Raw genomic sequence first — 25,697 nt, 5'->3', positions numbered from 1 at the left:
CAGCTTCAGATGGAATGGAATAGGCTGAACAAAGATGGGAATTGCAGAAGATAACAAGATTCTCAACCATTTGCAGAGTTGGTCAAACTCTGAGAGCCTGATTTATAGTGACCTGGGGATGTCCAATTACTAACATATAGCGGCCGTCTCCGTGGAACATTATTTTCCACATGCAGAATAAGTTCATCAGTCATGTTGATGACATAAAAAGTGTCTTTCCTTTTTCAGCAAAAAGTCTGTAATATTGACTCACCAAGCTAACAGCCCAGGGACCCAGATCCAAAAAACGGCCAAGTAAATCAAGAGCTCGTAACCGATGTACTTGACTCAGCAATACCTGTAAAAATCAGAGAAAATAAGAATTGACATAAAAAAACCACAAAATCACACAAGGCCTATTATTTTGGATTTCAGAGCTTTGTGATCATCATCCTGGCCTGGATAATGACCTTGGACCTGAGACTTACATTCTGCCATTGCTTCCTACCTGTGGACTGCAAAGGACAAGACTTAAAGAATAATATTATTGAAGTGGATAGGGCCAAACGTTTTGGCTGTTGTTTGCTCTTTTGTTTTATTGGAGAAGTTAAAAACAATACCATGTTGCCCCTGAACTCCCCAAATGACAAAATGTGGCTCAAATGTGAGGGTAGGGAGTTGGGGAGATTTTAACGTGTGGAATAAGTGGCTTTTGCAAGGCTTAAAGCTCCCTTTATGGCCATCTCACGCTTTCTAAATGCACAAAAAGAGTGACAATTTCACTCCCTGGCACAATGGCATCAAGGTGTTGCAACTGCGTTGAGGGAGGCAGCATGCAGTCAGCAAGTAACAGTCTGCCCATCCATGCTGCCCGAATCAGGTTTTTCCAAAATACCAGAAACAGACTATTCAGAATGAATACACTTCAAGAAATGGTACCACTAATAGTATAGATCTTTGCATAAGGCATTTATTTACTGTCAGATATGAGATATGTAACCCCACCACCACCACCATCGTTGCCGTTTTAAATACATGATGAACTCCATTCCTCTCTACTCCACTCGAAACAAAGATCAGAAAAGTGTTCTATTCAAAGTTAGAAACTGCACACAAGCCAGAGGGTGAATTTCTTAGTTTCCAAATAATAAGATGATTCTTTAGCTTTCAGTTTGCTGTCATAGAAAAAGCTAGCAATCTGTTAATGTCAAAAACAGGCAGTCAGGCCACTCTCTCTTTAGACCCACAACCAATTAACCTTGTTTCTTGGGGAAGGCGGTCTCCCTAATGTGGAAGACTGACATTGTACCTTTCATATTAGGAGGCTAAAACCTAACTCTGCTTGAAGTCAGGGATATACAACCTTTCCTGATCTAAGTTCCACACTTAACTTTGAGTGGTGAGCTGTGGATTGCACTCCAGAAAGAGGGCAGTGCAAGGGTAACATTATGTTTGATTAAAGTTAAATTAAATTAAATACAGTTAATAAGATTATTCCCCACATATGTAATAATTTTCCCTTTCTGTCAAAAGAAGATTGTAATTCAGAAACAACTTTTGGAAGAATAAACTATATTTATAGCTTTGGGATTCAGATGTGTTCTATGCACCTCTATTTTAATTTAGTAAGATTCTCAGTCTGGATTGTAAATCAACACTTTTGTGTGTTATGGATCATAAATCAATACTTTTATGCATTATACAATGTTCTTCCTTCTTATTTAATAGTGGCACCTTTTCTCACTTTCATTCTTGTCTCCTGAATTCTGATGTCTATCTCATATTATATTAAAGACTGCACTCTAACAAATATAAAATTAATGTAATATTAAAGAGCAAGCTGTTTTTTTCCCTTTTTCCACCAGCCAGAAAGAAAAAGGTCAAAGGAGAGTGGACTGATAAAAGAAATTGTCCCTCATGAACTTCTGGAAACTTTTAAAAACCTGGTTGTGCCAAAGGCCTTAAGGGAAGAGAATAGCAGTATCATCTAAGCATCATCTATTGTATTTGACTGATCATTTATTGATATTATTGTGTATTGTTACATATTATGTATAGTGATATGACTGGTAAAAACTGTGTAATTGACATAACACCACGATGCAGGTCTTGTAATTTTAATGTCATGGCTTTTAATAAGCGCCAATGTTTTTTATCCTATCCTTTCACAGGTCTCTCTGTTCAACAGCTGAAATGTGAGATTCTATTTTGTGGAAGATATACTTTTCCATGTATATACACCCATACCAACACAGAGTAGATTTCAGTTCAGAGTTTATTATGGCTGGGTTACCATTATAGTAGGCAACACCTGCAAGCAATTTAAAAAGCACCTATATTCGAGATCAAGGGTGTCCATATGTGGCCCTGGACAGCTAATAATGCAATTCTACATAATAAACCTTTACCATTAATATATCATTTTAATGATATTTATGTACATTAACTATATATATTGTATTGCAGTCCAAGACATTTCCTTTCATTTAATGCAGCCCAGGCAAGCCAAAAGCCCATGCTCTCTAGACACTCAGTAAGTCTAAGGGAAAATTGAAGGGAAAGCTTCAGTCTTTCCAGATACAATATTTTCACAAGCTGCATAAGAAAAGCTATACTGATTTCTAGAAATGGATATAGAACTATTTTCATGATCAGTATTTTGTTTGTGAAATAGGATGTGATAAAAGTTCTTTTTATCTGATGCACAATTAAAATGAACATTTTAGTTTGGTTTAGGACTTATTAATTTATTATTTTTATTTATTTTAATTCCATTTATATCCCGCCCTTCTCCGAAGACTCAGGGCGGCTTACAAGCTTAGCAGTAGCCTTCATTCTATGTATATGCCTGCTTATTAGGGCTTTCACACAAACCCCAAGCGGCATTATTACAAAGTCAGCTTATGTATCAACCTCTGAGTCCTGTACAATAATAAGAACAATTGTTTTGGGAACAAGAGAGGGAAATAGACACAACAGGCAGGGGATGTGAGATTTTTATTCATACGCACACATACACACATTCAGTAGATTTGCAAATATCAAACCATCAATTCAAAGGATTGGATAAATACATGGAGATTTTCTATTAAAATTACAAGCTAGCACAGGTCAAAGAGCCAGTGCCGGTGACTAAAATAAAACCACCCTTTGCATCTACATTTAGGCTTTGTCTCCACAGGGAAACTACTAATCCTATGGAGCTGTGTGAGATACAGTCTGGAAAGCAAATCCCTCCCTAAGGATTAACGTGCTCCAAGCTTTTCCCCACCACCCATGTGCCACTTCTTCCCCCTCCCTGCTTTAGCGATCTGTTTCTGTCATGCTTCTCCCAAGAGGACAGAGATTCTAAAGGGATTCTTTTTAAACAGTCATAAAAGCAGTTTTTTTGTGGCTGGAAAAACCTTTGGCATAGGTACCTGGCATTATGCCCAAAGCATAAAATGCCCTTGGGGGGAACCTTTTTGAGCAAATTAATTGCACAGTAATTCAAATTTGATGAAACAATGTGATAGTACTTGCTTTAATGAATCTCTACCTTTCTGAGGGCTTTTGCAATAGTATGATCACTCTTGTTCATGAAGAAGCAGTTGGGCATTTCAGTATTGCTGCAAAATTAATTATCTGTGCAGCTCTCTTCTGTCAAGTCATTCAGCATATCTCTTGCTGGACAAGAAATCTGTCTGTCTCACCACTTTGTCAGAGATAAACTGTCCATCTATCACCAGAACAAACTCCCAGACTTCAAAGACTGTAGAAATTGAAGGGTTGGACAGTGATTGATGACGCTGTCACCCATACTACAAGACAGCGCTGCTAAGTTGGACTGAGAGTCTTTTCCCATTATACAAGATGAAAATAGATGCCCCTGAATAGGTAGAATAATGTACCCATATTCCTCTTGGCAGAAGAGAAGGGAAAGGGAAGGGAAGGGAAAGGAAAGGAAAGAAATCAAAATCAAAATCAAATATCCCCAAAGAATGTTGGCAATTGTTACTTATCCAGTTCCACTCAGAATTAGAACTGCTTTGTATTATAACCAGATAAGATTTCAAACATAAATGTATAATTATAAAAAACCCAACTGAATAATACAATAGTTGTTTATTCTTAAAGGAATATTTGGTAAACTGAATACCCTTAAATAATTAGGGAACAGCCTTTCTTGTACCTCAGTAATCCTGAATGTATCCTATAACAATGTGCATCCTGAAAATTTTATCTCAGGAACTATTGACTTGGGAGACCTAGTCTGTACCCAAACCTTTGCTTCTCCTCCCACTTTGTTGAACATTCTGCCTGATGAAACAGTGAAAAGTTGGATAGTAAACTGTGACATTTTAGTAAACCCTAGTAAATTTCTATAATGATGATGGTGCTTTTGAACATATGGAAAAGAGCAAAGATGAATGTGTTTCAAAATAAACTATAGTCATATACTAGATCAGGCATGTCAAACTCGCGACGTCACATGACGTCGCACGACATATCGGAACTTTTTCCCATTGCCGAAAATGGGATGGGTGCGGTTTCTCCGTGACGCTCCGGCCCGCGGGCCGGCAGTTTGACACCCCTGTACTAGATGTTAAATTTACCAGATAACACATGTAGTAAGCGAACATATTGGTTATGAAATCATTTATTTACATGTAAATTGTCTATTTCAATATTTTTTATTAAATGTGCATAACTTTATTTCTCAACTTTAGGAACAGTCATAAAGCATACAGGAATTAGCCAGAGTTGAAGAGAAAACTGATAGTATTTTATATTCTTGTCAAAAACATTCCTCCCCAGATTCTGTCCTGGAGTGTGAACATGGCATTTGGAATATTTTCCTGTTTCTCTTTGTGTAGAGCAAACAAGAGAAAATCACTTAATACTATTAAGGGAATATTTATTCTTACCAGGCCCTCTTGCCACCAGTAGCCACTGATTATGGATGGTAAGAGGCCAGGTATGGATCAAACCTAGCTGCTTGGAACAAGAGCTTTGTGACTATACAGCTGAGTGAAATTCTGTAGCAAAAAGGCTAACAGTCTACAATGTCAATTTATGCTTAACGGAGAGCATGTGGCTAGATGGGAGAATGGGATTTTGCTTGTGTGTTAATGTGTCTGTATCAGCAAAAGCCCAGCAAACAATGAGCTCCAATTAGTCTCCAGTGCCATCCATGTAATTTATTTATCCAAACACCATCTGGCAAAGAGCAAAGAAGTCACAGAAAGGCATGTCCATAAATACACAGACAAATTTGCAGCTGGCTGGCTGCCCACAATTCAGCAGCCTCAGCTAAGCTAGTAGTCCAGCTGGCTGTCAAGACAACTCACCTGCAATACGATAGGGAGCTGTTCAGGAGGATTGCGGTTTTCGACTCCCATTGTTAGCCAGACTTGAAAGGCTGTAAGCTGTTCAGCGAAGAATGGGCTGTGCTGTAGAGAAAACAATGGACAGGAATCAAGCTAAACTACTTGCCAACAAATATACAAGTAGTCCTTGACTTACAACAGTTCATTTAGTGACCGTTCAAAGTTACGACGTTACTGAAAAGGTGACTATGACTACTGCAGCATCCCTGCAATAAACATTGCGATACGTCACAATATGTCATGGGACGCAATCAAGTTTGACACCCGTGATCTAGTATAGCAACCATGGCTGCATATAACAATTTAACCTGGCTATCTTCCTGCCACTTGTTGCAGCATTTATTGATAATGGTTATTTGGATTTTGATTAACAGGAAGCAGATTTAGAGTAAAAATTTATCTGCTGGATCTGTAAGTCAACACCCCTCCATTCATAAGGAGGTTTTCCAATGTATATAAAACCACTGAGTTTAATGTGTGTGACTACTATGATTACACATGAGATTGCATAGCTTTAATACTCCATGTTAGTTGCTATTCTGTATATGTGAGCCCTATTATGTCAGTTTATTTTTCAATAAACTTGATAATATACCATAATGCTTCGAAAGAAGAACAGAACTAGCTATTTAGGGCAACAAGCTGAACAGCTTTTTGACAGCATGATTTGGTTAGCCGCCTTGCACGTAATCCTAGTTAACCCTCTACAATATTGCTAGGAGGAAGTTAATTCACCAAGGCATGGAAAGTGTTGTAGAAAAGTGAGGTGGAGTGAATGTCTTAATATCGCTACTTGCCCTGAAGAAAGTGACAATGATTCTAGATGGTTGTGGATGTGGGATTTAGCAAAGCAACCTGGACTGTACTGGCACGTACCAGATGGCAAGTACTGTGTTCCTGAAACCAATACATGACCTTGTTATTCCCTAAGCTGATAGGACAATATGTCTTAGGGTATCTCTGTATGCATTACTGAACAGTGCCCATCTTCAAAAGGTCTTCTGTGTTAAATTACTGAACCTGGAAAGGAAAGGGGAATGATGTGCTAAAAATATGCTTTCTAAAAGTGATGCAGCATGGACTTTTGCCATAGCTGGCCTCTCGCATCTGTCATGGCTGATCAGGAAAGGGTCTCTGATGTAAGTAAATAGAAATAATAACATTTTACTAAGTATAATTAAGCTGATGTCCACTATCCATTTCATCTTTGAAATCCAGTGACTGGCAGCTACAGCCAACAACAAAAGACATTGGAAGTTAATGGAATGGCATTGTCATAGTTCAAATGCTGGATTTTTTTATTTTTAGTTTTAACCTTTGTTGCACCATTCTGTAAATCACTTAAAGCCTCTGATAAATAGTAGCATAAATGCCTTAGTAAGTAAGTAAATTAATAAATAACAAGTGGCTGCTTCAAGTGATACATGTTGATGGACTGCTATAGCTAAACGGCTTGTGACAAATGAAAAGTTCCCATGCCAACAATGGTGCTATGTTTGGCAGTGACTTAAAAATTCTTTGTACAATGGATGAATCATCTTGTACTTCCTTTTATAAATATATTATATGTCTAACATGTAGGGTGCACTTAATTCAGCAAGGAAATAATTGGTTTTCAGACACAAGAAGAGTTGATGATCATGATGTAGTGCTAAGAAGGCAGGAAAATAGACTTGCCTTCCCTAATGGGTCACAAAATATTTTTCCTCTCCTTAGTATGTTACCAGTGGATAATTTACAATGTCATCCATTAGGAGCAGTAAACATTGCCATCCTCTTTCCAGCAATTTTATGAGTTTAGGTGCAGATCCACAGTATCTGAAAACATGGTTGTCTAAAAACCAATAGGAAGTCTACTATAATTTTTTTTACTTGTAAAAAACAGCTATTTAAAAATAATAACAGGCTACTTATCTTATTAAAAACTATCTGAAGTAGTGTTTCCAGTGTCCTTAGAAAACTTTTGACAAACTGAATGTACTTACAAAGGCAATTTCCTTCACAGCGTTAAGCAGAATGGCATGAACAATTTTGGACTTTTCCCTATTTTCTCTAATTTTCTTTTCCATGCATTGCCCCCATAAAAAGCATGTTTGGGGGCTTCTGGTTAGGCGTCGCAGCATTAACGGATGGAGGAAGATGGGGCTCTGTTTTCCACATTCGATTTTGCCCTGCTGGAGACCCTAAAAAGGGTTGAAAGTCACCCTGGAGAGGCAACGAAGAAGGAGGGAGCATTCGTTGATTGCAGAGGGGTTTGCGGCCCTTCCATTTGATATGAGGAAGCCCTCCAAACCGGTGGGGGAAAGACTGGCTACATTCGTGTGACCAGTCAGAAGCTGGTGACAACCAAAGAAAATAAGTATTAACAAGCAACTTTTGAGCAACGTGGATGGAACTGGGTGAGACTTTATCCTCTCTTTATGACTTTAAGACTTTTTCCTGGAAAAAACCTGCCCAAAGCAAAGAATCCTCCCTGATCAGAGAGGGAAGGGGAATTTCTGCCCCATTCCCTCAGGAAAAGAAAAGCGGCAAACTAATTGCTTGGGGGAAAACAGAGAAAATTACAAGATTAATTTGGAATCAATACAGATATATAGCTTTAAAATTTGGGGACTAAAAGTGCTTTTGAGACTTTTTTAGAAAAGAAACTTGAAAAGCTTGCAATATAAGTTTGGATTTAAAAAGCTGGGAAACGGTGTCAATGACATCTAGTGGCGAATCACGGCACTACAATTTATTATGCTTAAAGGAAGCCCAGACTCAGATAAGTATTTTGTTCTTGGAAACTTTCACTTTTGAAGACTGCAGCTGGGGAAAGGGGAAAAAAACCTCTTGGGCTACTTATCTCTGTGGCAAAGATGATACACTATTTTGAAACTGGCCTGCCTGGACCACAAATATAAATACTAACTGACTTTTAGAGCTGTGTTGTAGAACTATTTCCCTGTAGAAGAAACATGCATTACTGATTGAGATGATGGAATACTTTGGATTATAAACCTTTGATTGATGAACATCTTTTAATTGTTTTTTTCTCTCTGGGCAGAAAGGAGATGTTTTTCATTAAACAGAAAAACTTGAATTTTGCTTATATTTGTTTAGGGGAGGGTTAAGGACGAATTGATAGGCTGGCTGGATAACTTGGAGTTCCAATGACAAGTGACTGAAACTTTTTAAATCCCTAAATAGATTGGACTATAAAGATCACATACAAAAACAAAATGGATGTTCCATAGTTAGCTTTAAATGGTAAAAAACCATCCCTAACACTTGTCTTCAAATCCCCCAGCTTCACATACCAACAAGAAAATGTTGATGAATCTCAGAAATAAATTCTTTCTATGTCGAAATCAATACAAGAGACAATTGCCTTAGCTCATGATGAGACTAAAAATAATGCAAAGGAGATAAAAGAAATTTTCTAATCTAAATCTACAAATTCAGAAAATGACTACATTTTCTACAGAAAATAGAAGGAAAATTAGAGGAAGCGGATCCAAAGATGGAGGACCTAAAGGAAGAAATCAACAGACTCAGACAAACGAAGAATTAGGAGATGTAGCAACAATACCGGAAATGGAAAAAAAGATCTTACTTGTCAAGATCTCAGAACACTTTTGAGGATAAGGAAGAAGAGCTGATCGAATGGAAGATAAAACTGTTAGGAGAATTGTGGAAAATTGGAGAATGAATATAAATGGGCTGAGCGTTCTTCCAAAAAATACTTTAATCAAATTCCAAACAATATACACAAAAAATATAGGAAGAACTACTTGATGATTCAAATGCATTGACTTGGAAAGTTAGTTGGCAAAGGAAGAAAGCTAGAGTAAGACTGAAGAAAATAGAGATTTTGACCCATTAACTCGGATATTATACTATTAAATAGATGTTTGAACATGGCTAAGAGAATAGATAATTGTTAGAAATAGAAGTGTTATTAGAACTAGAAAGATAGGATCTGCAACTAGAATACCATATTTTCATATGAGAAGGGAAATACAAAAATGCTAAGAGGGTCTGAATAAGAGAATCTTTTGGTTACCCAAATATAATTTATTATGAGAAAACTATAAGCGGTAGAGACACTTTGAACATTGATGGGAAATCAAAATTTTAAAAAAGCAAGAAAAACCGGATATTGATTGAACAAATGGATTTTAAGTGCAAATACAATTGAGATATGTTTTGGTTAGAAAAGATATTTTATTTTTATTTATTTATTTTTATTTTTATTTTAAACTGACACTATTGATATTATGTATAATATTAGAAAAATGTGATAAAGATGTTGATATTCAGTTGTATATATATTAACAGCAATAAGAATTGTATTTGCCTAGTGTGGAAAAGTGTATACCACTGGAAGAAGAGAGGATCAAGGAAGCACTGGATGGTGTAGTATTGGATCTAGTTTGAGGAAGTTAATATGTACCACTGAATTACTAATGGACCCAGACAACACGTTCTTTGTTAAGTACTTATGATTGTAAATCTAGAAAATTAATAAAATATTTATATTAAAAAAGTATGTTTGGGCATGCTTTCCCCTTTAAAATATTTTTAAATTGGAGAGGCTAGAAAGAGCTGTCAGAATTCATTTGAGATACCTTTTAGAAAGGAAAATGGATTACAGCCCTTTTTCTACAGGCAATAAAAAAATGACAGAGGCTGTTCATTTTCAGATGACAGTCAAATAGTCATCACACACACACACACACACACACACACACACACACACACCCATCAGATGAAATTAGCAAATCCATACAGAAGGACTTAGCCTAGAATTGTGGATTTGGAATAGGAAACCCATCTGGTCTCTACACTGTTAACCTTTTGGTGCAAAGCCAAGAATTTTCCACTGTCCTCAACTTTTTAGAATTCGCAGTATAGTCTGCATTGTTTGGTTTCAAATTCTTTTCTTGCATGCTTTTCTGTTATTTGTAATCTATGTCATTTATTATGGTATTATACTGCCATGTGCTTGGCATTCTACCATGCTTTAATTTGTACATCATCTAAAGCCAGCTAGCTCTAAGCTAATTAAAAAAGTACCCTGGGGTAGCCATTAAATATTGTATTTTTCTTCCTGGGAAATATTTAAATGGTACATTCCTGAAACTTGAAATGATACAGCTGATGATCTCTAATATTCAGTGTATTCCTATCTATACTATACTTATAAGTCCATAGTCATAAATGCCAGTAATCTGACTTTCCTACTACCGGTATTTAGTTCCTGATAGAGTAGTTAGCTTATTTGCTGCTAATTTCAGTGACAAATTGACCCTATTTTATGCACTGTCATTTATTCGTCATCGTCCAATTTGTCCACTTTCAATTTAAAAACAACTGCCAGGCAGGTAGAATACTCAACTACACAGTTTTGGAAAGGAGTATCGAGGACACATCCTATCCAACAATTTGGTATAAAATATGAAAGAAGCCACTAAGTGCAGAAGTTTCTGAAACTGAGGAACTGAGAATATAAAAGAAAATAAAGAATGCACTAGAATCACTGAAAGAGCAGCACAAAATGGCAAGCTCCATGTGATCAGATAATATTAAAAAGGTTAGAACACTGACTGAATGAGTCCAAATTAAATCCTTTGAATTCTGCTTCTGAATGTAAATGAGGTGACATCAACATTGTCTAGATGTCTTCTTGCCTCCAACCTTAATCTACATCACACTGCAATACTTTTCTTTCTCAAATTTATTGTAGCAAAAGGAGAGGGAAAATTGACAAAATAATGTTCATATCTCATGCTTGGAAGTTTCTTTACAGTAATGAGGAAGCATGGTAATGATTGTATTTAGACTTCCTGCAATGGAAAACACTTTTCTAGGGAACAGAGAGAATGGTGTTGAGTTTATCTGAACCGTAACATCTATGTTCATAGCTAGCTCTCTTCATTTTTAGAAACTATTTAGCCAGTTTCATCTGGTGGTTAATGCACCAGGCTAGAAAGAAAGAGACTGTGAGTTCAAGTCCTGCCTTAACCATGAAGGCCAGTTGGGTGACCTTGGGCTAGTTACTCTCTCAGCTCACAGGGTTGTTGTCAGGAAAATAGAAGGAAGAAGGTGTATTGGATATGTTTGCCACCTTGAATTATTTGTAAAAGTAATAAAGGGTGTGTATGTATATATATGTATATGCATATGCATATATGTGTGTATATATGTTTGTGTGTTATCATTAATGGTGTCATCACTGTACATTTTAGTATTTGTTTTTAATATTCATCAAATTTAGGATATTAATTTTGTGTATTTTTAAATCCTGCTTTAAAAATACACGAAATTAATATCCTAAATTTGATGAACATTAAAAACGAATACTAAAATGTAGTGATGACACCATTAATAACACACACACACATACACACACACACTACATATATTACATATATTAAATATGTGTGTGTGTGTAAAAACAAAGTAGTTATGATTTACAAATGACACATATTTGTATAATAATATTATCAGATTACTGAAATGTATCTGAAATAAAGTAACTATAGTAAAATGCCTCTGAGTAACAGTGAACGCCCACTATTACTCCCACTACCCTATTTAAAATTATATTATCAGTTTGGAACTAAACATAGAAATGAAACTTATAAAGTTTTGCTTTGTCTACTCTTCTACAAAATTTGTTTGATTTTGAAGTTCTGCTAAGGGGTAATTTCCTAGACAATGCAATCCTGAGAAATTAGATATGAATTAGTACATAAAGCAGATTTTGAATAGGATTACAGAGCTGGAACAGTAGGAATTCCAATGGAAAAATATTAACTTTACTCTGAATAATATAATTGATATTAGATATTTGATTGTTGATACATTACGCCAGTTACGATTACCAAAGTGAGCAACTGCTTTTCTACAAAATGCTCAAAATGCAATGAACGGATTTTCTTCTTTATGCGGTTGCAATGTTCAAGATGCAACAAATATTGGAAAATAATTCATACAGAATTCATTTTGAGATGTTTTATTACATTTTACTAAACCATATATTGCCTCAAAATATATTGAACTGTATATTGTAATGGCTGCAACAATTCTATTCACCTTGTATTGGAAAAGATCTTTGATTCCTCTATATAAAATTGACATACAATTTATATTATCAACAATATCCTCTTCATGTTCATTACCTATAATTTGTCCTTACTGATTTTTAACTATTACCCAAATATTTTTAAAGTTCAATAGATATATATTTTAACTAGAGAGTGGGTATGAAATACTTCATAGTGCTTTATGTTTTTAATGGTGCATTATTTTGTTTGGTTATCTGAGATTTGTTGGGTACTTGCCCTTATTTTACTGCTTAAATTAGATTATTTACATTATTATAATTACTATTGCAGGTAGTCTTCAGTTAACCATCATTTGTTTAGCAACTATTTATGAAGTTATGATGGCATTGAACCGATACCACTGGTCCTCAAAGCCAGCTTAGCACCCCTGCAGTCACATGACCACAATCTGGATAATTGGCAACTGTCTCACACATGACAGCTGCAATGTCCCATAGCAACATGATCACCATTTGCTATCTTTCCTGCCAGCTTCCCACAAGCAAAGATCAATGGCAAAACTGACAAAGACCACAAGTTGCTCTGCTAAGTCTCCTGCTCCTGGCAGCATCTAGCCAAAGCCTAACAATGCTTATGTCTTGCCGCATTAGGCCTTCGCACAACCTTGCACCACTGGCAGCAGCTACCCCAAACTCATTGCTCTTGTACCATGCCAGTCCCTTTTGCATTTGCACTGCACCCTCCCACACCTTGCGTCAACCACTAACCTGCCTGCCTGCCAGCCAGCCTTAATCCCAGCCTGCGTCTTGAAACTTCCTGACGGCTTCCTCACTGACTTCAGTTACTGGAAGCCGGCAGGAAGTTGCAAGGAGGTCTTTGCTTAAAGACAGCAATTGGAAACTGCTGAGATTCAATCATTAATTATGAATATGGTCAGATGACATCATGCTTTATAACCGCATCTCTAAGTGACAGAAATTCTAGTCCCAATTACCATAGTTAATGAAGAATGTGTACTACCCTGACTATCTATTTTTTATAGTTTTAAACCTGTACTAATCTTAGTATTACACTCTTTTCTCTTTGAAAATTATAAAATCTACCTTCTAAGAATAAATAAATGAAAAAAATAAATAAAAAAGAAAGACCACAAGCATCCAAGATTTGGTTAGCAATACCAGATAACTTTTCTGTCTCAGATTGGAGTTATATGCTTTTTAAAAAATAAAATAAATATAAATCAAAGGTATAAAAAAAATTAAGTTCAGTTCAATACAATATTTAGCATCAGTGTAAACAAGTTTGATTTCTTCATCTTCTAAATATTCTCCACACCCTTTCCTTTTCCATTCTCTTTTTCTTTAATATCTGGCTTAATGGAAGACTTCACAGAATTTTAAACTGTACTTTTGTACATTTGAGTCATAGAATTCTTTTTGAGCACTACTTATATTGCATCTGCAAACTAAGACCAAACCGAGTTTCCTAATAGAGCTAATATAGGGAAACGATAATTATCAAAATTACAAGACAAAATAAGGCTGGGATTGTTCAAATGTTATTTTGAAACTATAATATTATAAAGAATTGGGTCTCAAATTACAGAACTCAGAAAATGAACAATTTGTCTCAAGTTATTTTATGTAGTTTTTATATATCTGGCATTCAGAAATACAAAAGTAAACTACAGTATATATACGTTATTTTAAAAAAATTATTACTATTATTATGAGTATTACCAGGATATCAAACCAAGCATAACAATCCATGGCATAACAAAGCATTTCTTATTGACAAATAAGAAATTTCTCAAAATGGCATTAGATAATGTTTCATTAACATGTTAAAAAAATATATACAGCTTGTTTGAAAGATCATGAGAGGAAAAAATGTTATATTTATACAATTAGATTCATGCTCCCTTACAGGCAGAAATTTCAGAGATACTTTGTGCCAAGTACAGGTTGTACTGGTATGGTTTTTAAAATTATTGAAATGGCTTAGTAGATGATATATTAGTTATTTCTGAAATAATTAAGTTCAAGAGTTTAATCATTTGTAGAGGAAGAATTCATTTTTAAAAGCCATTGCTTACTGTTGTCACTGCTAGTAATATCATTTTTAAAAACACTTGATATATTCCTATTGCATTTTCATCCATTTAGGATCATACGTCTAGTCAAAAAGCTCCGAATATTGTAGTCCCTGTCAAGCAGTGTATTATTACATAGACTCTCTTAAATATGGTGAGCAAAAATTAAAATAAACACCATCACTTTTATGGTTAAGTAGGTTGGTAGATAGGGAGACTAGCTGAATTACTAGTGCAATGCAAAATAATTTTCAATCCTATCAATATTTAGAATGGTCTTTGCCCTATAGTAATCTATTTCTACCATGCCTTTTTTTCCACATCCATTTTATTTTATTAAACTTCCTAGCCTATTCTTATGAATGAGTCACCATCTCTCCCAAATTTTTGAATGATTCCTTGCTCCCCAGGCTCAGTTATGTTTCTTGACCTTGTATCAAAGCTCCGTGGTTTACATATTCTCCTGGCTGCATCATATTATAGACAACTAATCAATATGAGCCCTATGTTAGGTCACAATTTCAGAGATATTTCAGAGATATACCCTAACCCTAAACCAATTATGGGGAACTTTTTAGAGACTGAGTGCCCAAATTGTGACCGAAAACCCACTTATGTATCGTCGGGTGCCAGGTGGGCGTGGCCCATTGGGTGGGTGTGGCCAATTGTGGGCATGGCCCATTGGGTGGGTGTGGCTGAGGTGGTAATGGCAGACTGGGTGGGACTAAAAAGTTCAATCAAATAATTCCAACTTTGCGAAATCTTTTTTTTTCACCCGAGAAGTTGAAATTGATTGATTGAACCTTTTTTTTTTTTTTGCACACAGCGGCAGAGGTCTAAAGCAAAAAGGTTTTATAAAAGCCTACTGAAGGCCTAGGACTGGGGCAACGGTGCGCGTGCCCAAACAGAGGGCTCTACGTGTCACACGTCCCATAGGTTCACCACCATGGACTAATGGTTATGTATGTTTCCTGGTAAACATTGCCAATAAATTCAGAGTTCGTGGGTATGCTTAGGAGGGTACTAATTTTTCTAGCCTGCCCTATCTATGGTTCCTGGTATAATACATGGGAAAATGCCCATTGGAGGAAAATTCCACTTAGGGTTAGGTTTGAACTGTTTAATGCTACAGCAGAAGAGACAGTTAAAGTACCACTAGTTCTATGTGAGGGAAAAAGAAGAAGAAACAGATTAACTAGCCTACTATGTCTATACAAAAAAAGGAAAATGCAAAAGAATTACCAAACCATTGCACCAATTCTTCATGAAAAGTTTTTCCTAAAATCTTACAAGGAACAATAGAGAAATAGATGGAGAGAGAAATGACTTAAAACAGGAAGATTCCTCAAAGCCAGCAGGAGGTTTGATCAGATAGCAAATGTAAAATGAATAATGAAGAGTACAGGCATATTAAAATGAGATTTAGCTTTACTTTACTTATTGCCGAAAGGCCTGATCTGCAGATCATGCCATAATATGGAATATATTAAGAATAATGAATGTGCCAGCAATTCTGATTATTCTTCAGAAGAGGCAAGATTGATAAGATTGGAGAAATAGTGATTCAAAATAAGCAAGGAAATAATGCAAAGATTTCATATAGAGAAATATATATAATAAAAATGGCAAGGCTGGAAAAGATAACTGGATTCAAGCTAAGAGACCAAAACATTACTAATTATACTATTTTTTTTAGGTAAAAGGAACACTGACAAAAGTTCACTGGGAAAATAAAAGTAGAAAGTGGAAATCTGGTTCATTGCATATTAAGACAACGCTACGTTAGCTAACAAATTACAAAGTCCATCTCATGCGCCCTTCATGTCATATGCTTAGAGAAACCCACATCATGCCAGAAGAGGAAGATAACGTAGTAGTGATAGGAATAGCTAAAGCATTATTGCTTCCAGTGGTAATGTGTAGCTATGAAAGCTGGGCATTGAGAATGAGATGGAGAAAGGGGAGGGGGGGGATGTCTTTGAACTGAGGATCTGGAAATGATTGCCAAGACTATCATGGACTGCAAGAAGAATCATGAAGTAAAGACCGACTGCTGTCTTGAGCAATTGTAAATAAACAGAAAATTCCTTTTTCTGAGCATGAGAAGTCAGTATATAATGGAGTAAAAAAAAATTCAACTACTTAGCACAGTTGAAGAAAGGTGAAAATAAAGTAGATGAACAGGATCAAGGAGACCACTGTAACGGTTCTTAGAACCATTATATCTGTTTTACGAGCAACAGGTTGAGTACTTGTGAGTATTTGTCTATTTAGTTACCATGGTTCAAGCCTGATTTGGTGGCACCTAGCTAACAAAGAACCCAAATGTAATATTAACCCACTTCAGGCTTTGATTTGCGAGTGCTATTTTTCTGAAAAAAAGAGGCCTGTTATCGTAACAATAATTTCTGCGAACTCTTGAGAATCAGATTCTAAGAACTGGATTTTCAGAATGTCTTAAAAATCTGGCTCTTCCCTCAGGCTTTAAGGTCAGGATGTTAATGGGAGCTCAGTTTATGTTTTCGCTGTTTTGATTGACAGTTAATTATTTTTACCTGGCATATTTGTTTTTTTGTATTGTTTGTATGTGTGTGTGTATGAGTGTGTGTGTGTGTGTGTGTGTTTGTGTATATATGTGTGTGTGTGTATTTGTTTTTATACCTCATTAACTGCACAGTTATTTGATTACGATGGACAGCCATATAAATTTGCAAACAAACTTACTAACAAGGGGAATTTCATAGTGAGGAATTAGAATACAAGGAGAGAGGGAAGGAACTACTTATACCAGCTTCTAGTTTTGATGATGGAAATCACATTAAACAATATCACAGTAATTATTTACTATATATCCTAATCTCCTAAATTATTATGTTCTATTGTATTTATGCCTTTATTCATACTGCTGGAATCATTGTACATTCTACTTCCTGCGCCTTTCTGATTTTCTTCTGTATCAAATTTTAGATTACAAAACCTTGACAGGTTTTATAAAATCCTTTGATTTTATAAAACACTATGAATAATTGTGGGACTTTTATACTGCTATGTATGAATATATGTTTATTATATTATATATAATATCTAAAAGTATCCTGTGAGATCTTATTTATTTATTTATTTATTTATTTATTTATTTATTTATTTGTTTGTTTGTTTGTTTTTATAAACCGCCCTTCTCCCGAGGTACTCGGGGCGGTGTACAGAGTAAGGTAGGTATACAGATTGAACAATAGTGAAAAACAATAGCAAAAACAACTGAGACCCCAATTAGAGCTATCAGGCCAGGCCGGACTGCTGGAACAGGTAAGTTTTTAAATCGCGCTGGAAGGTGCGGAGTTCGGGGGCCATCCGGATTTCGGTTGGCAAGCAGTTCCAGAGGGCTGGCGCACCCACTGAGAATGCCCTCCCCCTGGGGGCCACCAGCCGACATTCCTTGAGCGGTGGCACCCTGAGGAGGCCCTCTCTGTGGGAGCGCACAGGGCGGTGGGGTGTTGACATTGGCAGAAGGTGCTCCCGTAGGTAGTCCGGACCCATGCCATGTAGGGCTTTGTATGTCATTGTTAGCACCTTGAATTTCACTCGGAAGGCAACCGGAAGCCAGTGCAGCTCACGGAGGAGAGGTGTGATATGGGAGTATCGGGAAGCCCCCAAAAGTGTCCGTGCCGCTGCACTTTGCACCAGTTGAAGCTTCCGAGTGGATCTCAAGGGCAGCCCCATGTAGAGAGCGTTACAGTAGTCTAGGTGAGAGGTCACAAGGGCATGGGTGACTGTACGTAAGGCATCCAGGTCCAGATAAGGTTGTAGTTGGCGCACCAGTCGAACCCGGGAGAAGGCCCCCTTGGTCACAGCTCCTATGTGATCTTCCAGGGAGAGCTGTGAGTCTAGGAGGACACCCAGGTTGCGGGCCCTATCAACAGGGGGTAGTAACTCATCCCCGACGTTAAGGGGTGGAAAGATCTGAGTATCCTGGCTTGCCGGTACGTACAGCCATTCAGTCTTGTCAGGGTTGAGTTGAAGCCTGTTCCTCCCCATCCATTCCCGGACCGCTTTCAGGCAGCGGGACATCACGTCGAGGGCATCACTGATGCTGTTTGGAGTTGAGATGAAAAGCTGGGTGTCATCAGCATACTTATGGTACCCTACTCCAAAGCTACGAATGATCTCACCCAGCGGTTTCATGTAGATGTTGAACAGGAGAAGCGAGAGGACCGACCCCTGAGGGACTCCGCAAACGAGAGGCCTCGGGGTCGACCTCTGTCCCCCTGCCAGCACCGACTGCGAGCGACCCTGGAGAAAGGAGGAGAACCAACACAGAACTGTGCCTCCCACTCCCAGTCCCCTGAGGCGCCGCAGCAAGATACCATGGTCGATGGTATCGAAAGCCGCCGAAAGGTCTAATAAGACTAGGACAGAGGAATGGCCCCTGTCCCGGGCTCTCCAGAGATCATTCATCAGAGCGACCAATGCCGTCTCCGAGCTGTAGCCCGGCCTGAAGCCCGATTGGCACGGGTCTAGATAAACCGCTTCATCCAGGACCTGAGGAAGTTGATGCGCCACCACGCTCTCAACAACCTTCGCAAGGAAGCGAAGATTGGAGACTGGACGAAAGTTATTCAATGAGGTTGGGTCCAAGATGGGCTTCTTGAGGAGAGGTCTCACCACCGCCTCCTTCAAGGCGGTGGGGAAGTGACCCTCACTCAGAGAAGCAGAGATGACCGCCAGAAACCAGCCTCGTGTCCCCTCTCGAGCCGCATAAGCCAGCCAGGAAGGGCACGGGTCCAGTAAGCATGTGGAGGAGCTCAACCTCCTCATAATCTTCCAACACTAAGAAAAATTTTTCTCATTCTTAAGAGGCAACACAAGGGGTGTAGTTAAAATTATTTCTGTGTAATACGTATGGACTTTGCTGCATGCATCTTTCTTCAATTGGGTCAATGATTCATAGGTGTCATACAATGAAATGTGTACCTACTTGCTTGATAAAGAATATGAGAATTTTGGAATTGCTAGATTATCCTTCCCCAACCTTGGCACTACCCTGAATTCAGAATTGTCAGCAATGGACACACTAGTTAAGAAATTCTGGAAGCTGAGGTCATCTACAGGTAGACAGCCAAGTTTGAGTAACCCGGAGAATGAGCTTAATAGTTCAGTAACTTACCCTAAACGCGGTTCCTTCCTCTATAATGGTAGGCAGCTGAGATAGGCATATATCCACAGCAAGATCCCATGCTTGCCTGGGAAAAGATAAAAGATAGGGCCATTACAAAGATTGGGCAAAATTATATGCAACACTATCACCTCACCTACAGTACATGTTAAGTGTACTTGCTTTGTGCTAGTAAAACAAGGGACACTTAGATTAATCTTTTCCCAGTTAGTATATACTATATTTAATAACTTAAAGCAATGTATTAGATGCAGGGAGTGAAACAGAACATAAATCAGCATTGCAGATAACAATTTCACTGAAAATTCCATGGCATGGTTAGGCCATCTCAAATCATTGAAAACATAAAAGGTCAGAATCAAATGATTCTCTCTTGGGAGAGCATTTCAAAGATGTCTTTGAAAAAGTCACCACTATGGATGAAAAAGAAAACAGTTTGGGAAAGTTTAATTCTGTTTATTTATGTGGGAACATACTAGCTCTGAAATAGTAGCAGATAAAAGTTTGTGTGTGGAAACAAAGAGGATGGAAGTTGATTTTTTGTTTATAAAGAATAGCTTATAAAATTTAGGAAACATAAATATTTCATGAAACATAGCCTATCTGCTTGTGGTAGAAGACAATCTTATGCCGGATCTAGCTTTTATAAATCATTTATTAATCAAATTTGTAGATCCCCATCTTGCTAAGTGACTCTGAAGAATTTACAAATAAAAAAACTATAAAATCTATACAAAAACAAAGAAAGATAAAAAACCCCCTCAAAGTTATAAAGAGGGAGTGGCCATCCTCAGATCACCAATCAGCCCCAGGGTTGCACACCACTGTTGGATCCCCATGCTAGCTGACAGAGCCAGTCTTAATGCTCTTCTGGAAGGCCAGCCTCATCTCGGGGGGGGGGGGGGCAAGATGTTTCAAAGAGCAGGGGCAAGAGAAGGAAAGGGTCTCTTCTTTGACCCTGCCAACTGATGAGTCCATAATATGCCCTTCCTGTCTGACCAGCTGGGACAGATCGATGTAATTGGGGTAAGAGGTTCCTCAGGAAACCTGGTCCTATGCCATGAAGGACTTAAAGTAATTAACGTTTTGAACTGGGCCCAGAAGTAAACTGGCACTCAACACAGCTTATGCAGTAGTGGTGTTACATGAGCAACCCCCAGGGGCACTCAGAACTGCCCACGTAACCATATTCTAACTAGCTGCAGTTTCTAGATAATGTTCAAGGGTAACCCCGTAAAGAGTCCATGCAGGAGATGACCAGGGCACAAATGACTAATGAAATCCAAAAAGGCCCAACAGGCACACAACATGTGCTTTGAGCAGGAGCCATGTGTTCAGCAGCACCTCCAAATTATGCACTGGATCTTTCTGGGTCCCCATTCAAGACCACAGATAGTAGACACCCAAATAGAGAAGTCCTCTTTTAAATAGATATGCATTTTTTATACTACTAGTAGATGGAATTTAGCTTATATTCCCTCAAAATAGTCTTCCTGTGTACAATAATCTCACTTATAGTATGGAATAACTAGTGAAAATTAGACTTGAGTCTTTATAATTCCATCAAGAATCATTAGGAAGGTGGTTTTCACCACAAAATTACTGCTGATTTTTGGATATCAGAGATGGAACATTTTGTTTGATGGAATAAGGAAAAAAAACCTTAAAGCTGTCTTTGAATCATGGTTAACTCTTGCTGATATAGACTCATTATTAGTTTTCTGGGTATGAAATGAAAGTCATTTAAACTTCAGGGATATTATTTCACCCAGGATTCCACAGATGGTGGCCCACTAGGTGGGCTACCACTTAATTACCAAGATGCTGGTTAAGTGATAAGCATATTAATAAGCAGTGGTTCAAAATTAATAGTCTAGCACATGCTCTGTATAAGTATCTGAACATTTTTCCTATGATAAAAATATGTAGAAATGTAGAAGTACTGCCAAGTTCCAGCTAAGCAATATGTCACTCTCATCTACCTGAACATTCAGTTCAAAACTATTTAAATGCAAAATTATTCAGAAGTCCTTCAAGTAGCTTTTTAAGCATTCATTGGTATATCTTATGATATAAATAAATAAATAAATATTTCTTCAATACAGAGAATGAGAGGAAGAATAAGAAAAGCTACTTAAAAATATATTAGTTTTTATTAATCATTAATTAATTTATGGTACCATACGCAGTCCTAGAGAAATATACAGGTAGTCCTCATTTATTGACCATAATTGGGAACAGTAACTCCAATCGCTAAGAATTGTGATCATAAAGTGAAATATCATCTGACCACTCCTGACTGACAAGATCAGTTCCATTTGCAGTTCTTAAGGAAATTAAGCATGATGATGCATGCGCACGATTTGCTATTTACTGGGGCTTCCCCAATATTTTTGCTTGCTAGAAGCTGGCTGTGAAGGTCGCAAATGGCAATCATGTGACCATGGGTCTCTGCAGCGGTTCTAACATGTGCCAGTTGCCAAGGATTCAAATCATGATCACACAACCCTGGGGACACTGTGATGGCTGTAACTTTGAAGACTAATCTTAAAATCACTGTAATTTTGAATGGTCATGAAATGAGTGGTCAGTAAGTGAGGATTAGCTGTATGGTTGCCTTAAGGAGTAGTGGACAAGTGCTATGTTCTGTTTATTGCAAGAGTCTGAACACCTGGCTCTGCCAATTGGCCTGAGGCCCAATAGAGGTAGCTGCTAGATTGATAGCAAATTCTACCTCCTCCCCCCCCACACATTCCCTGCTTCCCCCCACCCATCTTTTAGTCTCATATTACTGTATTTTCATCGTTTATTTCATTGTTTGTTTTATTGTTTCATTATTTTGCTACTGTTATGTTTATACCACTTATCATTTCTTTGTTTTTATCATGTAAGTGCTCTAAAGTAGCTCCACAGTGCGATAGGCAGCAAATAAATTTAATACATACATACCTACATACATCCAAAGCCTCTTTTTCAACAGAAACTAAGCAAGGCACAACCCCTCCCCCCAATGGAGCCATGGAATTAAATGCCATATTATTTTTGCTTCATAACAAGTTTTCAATCAATCTGAAGTTAAATATATCCAAGGTTTAATGAAAGTTAAATATATGAGAGATTATTTTTTACACTGTTAAACTGATTATAAGGGTGTTCCACAGAGTACAGATCAAAGGCACAATTCATAAAAGTTCCCACTATGCCAGCACCACTGAAGAATCTAGGCAAAATCCAAGATAATTAAAGATGACTGCATATTGTGGTTGTGTCATTATTCCAGTACCACTACAACTAAGCGAAGATCTGCCACTATTTTCCCACCGAAGAAAAAGGGATGGTGATAGAGTGTATGTCTGGTTTGTAGGCTTTATGGTTACATTCTTCTAAAAAAAATTTTTAGCATATGTGCCTTTGAATTTTGTCTTTCAATTTAATTAAATGTATAACACAGAGCCACAAAGATAGAACTGAAATGGAAAGCTAAATTTACTGTAAAACAAACTCTTGTCCATTATTTTAAACAGTAGTGAGCCTGACAACAGCTAGCAGGTTAATTCCGTACTTTTGCCTAACCATCTTTTATTTCTGACAGCTAATCAATATAACAATCACAAACTTATCCGAGCACACAGGGAACTTCTATACAATACTTCCCTCCATTCCCACCTTGTTGTATGCATGGTCTCCCAGTAACATCTTACTTGAACAGGATTGTAAACTGTATCTCATATACTATATGATATACTTCATATATCACATGCTTCAAGTTTATATTATAAACTTCACACTCTTTTTTTAAGGAATGGAGAGAGGGAGCATTAAGTAGCCATGCTGGTTTCTCTGTGCTTCATGACACTAAAAACGTAACCATTAAGCAATACCCAACATCCTCACGTAATATCTAAAGTCAGTAACTCCAATGTTGCAGATATTTATCTCAGCACTTTTCTTAAATCTTAATCTATTTCTCTAAACCGTAAGATTGATTTATGACCAAAATTCAGCCCAAAATTTCTGTTGCTAAGTAAGTGGTGCCTTAGTTTAGTGACATTTTTGGCACAGTTGTTAAGCAAATGACTATAGTTACTAAGTGAATTATGTGGTTGCTAAGCGAATATGGCTTCCCCCATTCACTTTGATTGTCACAAGCTGGCTGAGAGGGTTATAAATGGTGGCCATATGACCTTGGGTCAGTGCAATTGTCAAAAATACATGCTAGTTGCTAGGCTCCCAAATTTTGATCATGTAACCATGGTTAAGCTGCAACGGTCATAAGTATGAAAACCAGTCATAAGTCACTTTTTCCAGTACTGTTAGTAAATGAATGTAAGTCAAGAACTATCTGCATTGCTAGATTCGCTTAACAAGTTGTTAATCAGATTCAGAACAGAATTTACATAAGAAAAAAATGACTCTCAAAACTCTCCAGATCTTTCTTGCAGTATATAGTTTCATCTGTTCCCTTTTTCATGATTCGTTCAGTAATGACCTTCCTCTTCACAATAGGCTGCCTATACAATTATGAGATAATCAGGGGGTAATAAAAACAGCTTCAAAGCAAAAGCAATATATGGCTCCCACAAGCTCAATAAACACCCAGGATGCAGGCAAAATGGTAAGAGACAACAACTGCAGAAGGTATTAATCTCAGATTGTGACAAGAGCTGGAGTCAATTATTGCAATTAAATCTGTATCCTGGTTCTAAATTCAGCTTGCCACACAGAGACAGGATGTTGAAACCCTGAACCTTATTGCAGAGACTCGGATTCATACGTTTGAAGACAGTCCCTTCTTCATGGATATATTTAGAAAAGTAATTCCTGGAAGCAAACAGGCCCCCAGTGGGACCAGCAAGAGAATTATGTAGTTGAAATGAAAACAACCAGTAACTCTTTCCAGCTGATTTGTAAGCCTGCATCTGGCCTGGATTCCTTCCCTAGAGAGAAAAAGTGAACCAATAGTAGAGGAAGCCACACCTCCTCCCTCTTCTTAACTGGTGCTCAAACAATTTGTGTGTGTGTGTGTGTGTGTGTGGGATTCCTAGAAATGAATGTGCTCTCTGAAGCTTAATTCTCACTAGGCATTGTTTGGTTTCTCCCTGGGTAACCTAATCACAACCTGAACACTTCCTTAGGCAGGCAATCTAGCCTGGATACCAGGGGGGGGGGAAATGAATAAATGGCATTCTGTGAACAATTCTGACAAGCCCCTTTAATGTTTCGATCACTGGCTGTGGAGGATGGCCAACAACAAAGCCAAAAATCCAATTTCAGAGCTCACACCACCCCCACCCCCGTTTCTCAGCTCTGCCAAACCTAAGCCTCAAAGGAGATTACCCATGTCATTTATCTGTGTATTTTGTAAGGGAACCCACTATGGTAACACCATTAAGCTTCGCGTCTAAGACCAACAGTCCTGATCAATTTTAAGGGAAGAAAACAAGGAGGAAGGCAGGCAAGTCACAAAAGAGACTGATCTGGCCTGGGTCCGGGGTATTTGAGGGAACACCTGCTGCCGGCATCAAACGCCCTTCGCCCAGTGCGCTCCCACAGGGAGGGTCTGCTCAGGGTCCCGCCGGTAAGAGATTGCCGGCGGGTGACACCCAGGGATAGGGCCTTCTCAGTGGGGGCGCCTGCCCTCTGGAACCAGCTGCCGGTGGAGCTGAGGACTGCTCCCGACCTCCGATCATTCTGCCGGGGCCTGAAGACCTGGCTCTTTGAGCTCTCGGGCCCAGGCTGAGGAGACATTCATTTTAATTGGGGTTTTTAATAGTACAGGGTTGATTTAATATTTTTTAAATTGGGTTTTAACTTTTGTATGGTTGATTTTAATTCCCTGTAAACCGCCCTGAGTCCTCAGGGAAAGGGCGGTATATAAATGCAATAAAATAAATAAATAAATAAATCTCCCAATAGTTACAGATAGGTAATAGCAGGGAGATGCAAATGCTGTTTATATGTATATATTGCTTAGGGGGAAAGAAGGCTAACTGGAAGAGACACGTTTACAAGGCTTGATTTGCACTGCTTGC

The 25,697-nt window shown here is 37.8% G+C and overlaps 1 protein-coding gene across 1 annotated transcript in view; it reads right to left on the bottom strand.

The window, feature by feature from the left end:
• RPTOR (regulatory associated protein of MTOR complex 1) overlaps window positions 1–25,697 on the bottom strand; it is a 438,767-nt gene that overhangs the window by 161,821 nt on the left and 251,249 nt on the right. Inside the window, exons 10-12 of the mRNA XM_083354435.1 lie at window positions 19,657–19,732; window positions 5,310–5,411; window positions 254–337 (exon numbers count right to left, since the gene is read on the bottom strand). Coding sequence (XP_083210561.1) covers window positions 254–337; window positions 5,310–5,411; window positions 19,657–19,732 — 262 coding nt within the window. The remainder of the gene's footprint in view (window positions 1–253; window positions 338–5,309; window positions 5,412–19,656; window positions 19,733–25,697) is intronic.

The sequence above is a fragment of the Vipera ursinii genome (genome assembly GCF_947247035.1).
Source record: "Vipera ursinii genome assembly, chromosome: 2".
NCBI classification, from domain to species: domain Eukaryota; kingdom Metazoa; phylum Chordata; class Lepidosauria; order Squamata; family Viperidae; genus Vipera; species Vipera ursinii.
Note: the sequence above shows the minus strand (reverse complement) of the source record. Positions and strands in the feature narration are given on the sequence as shown.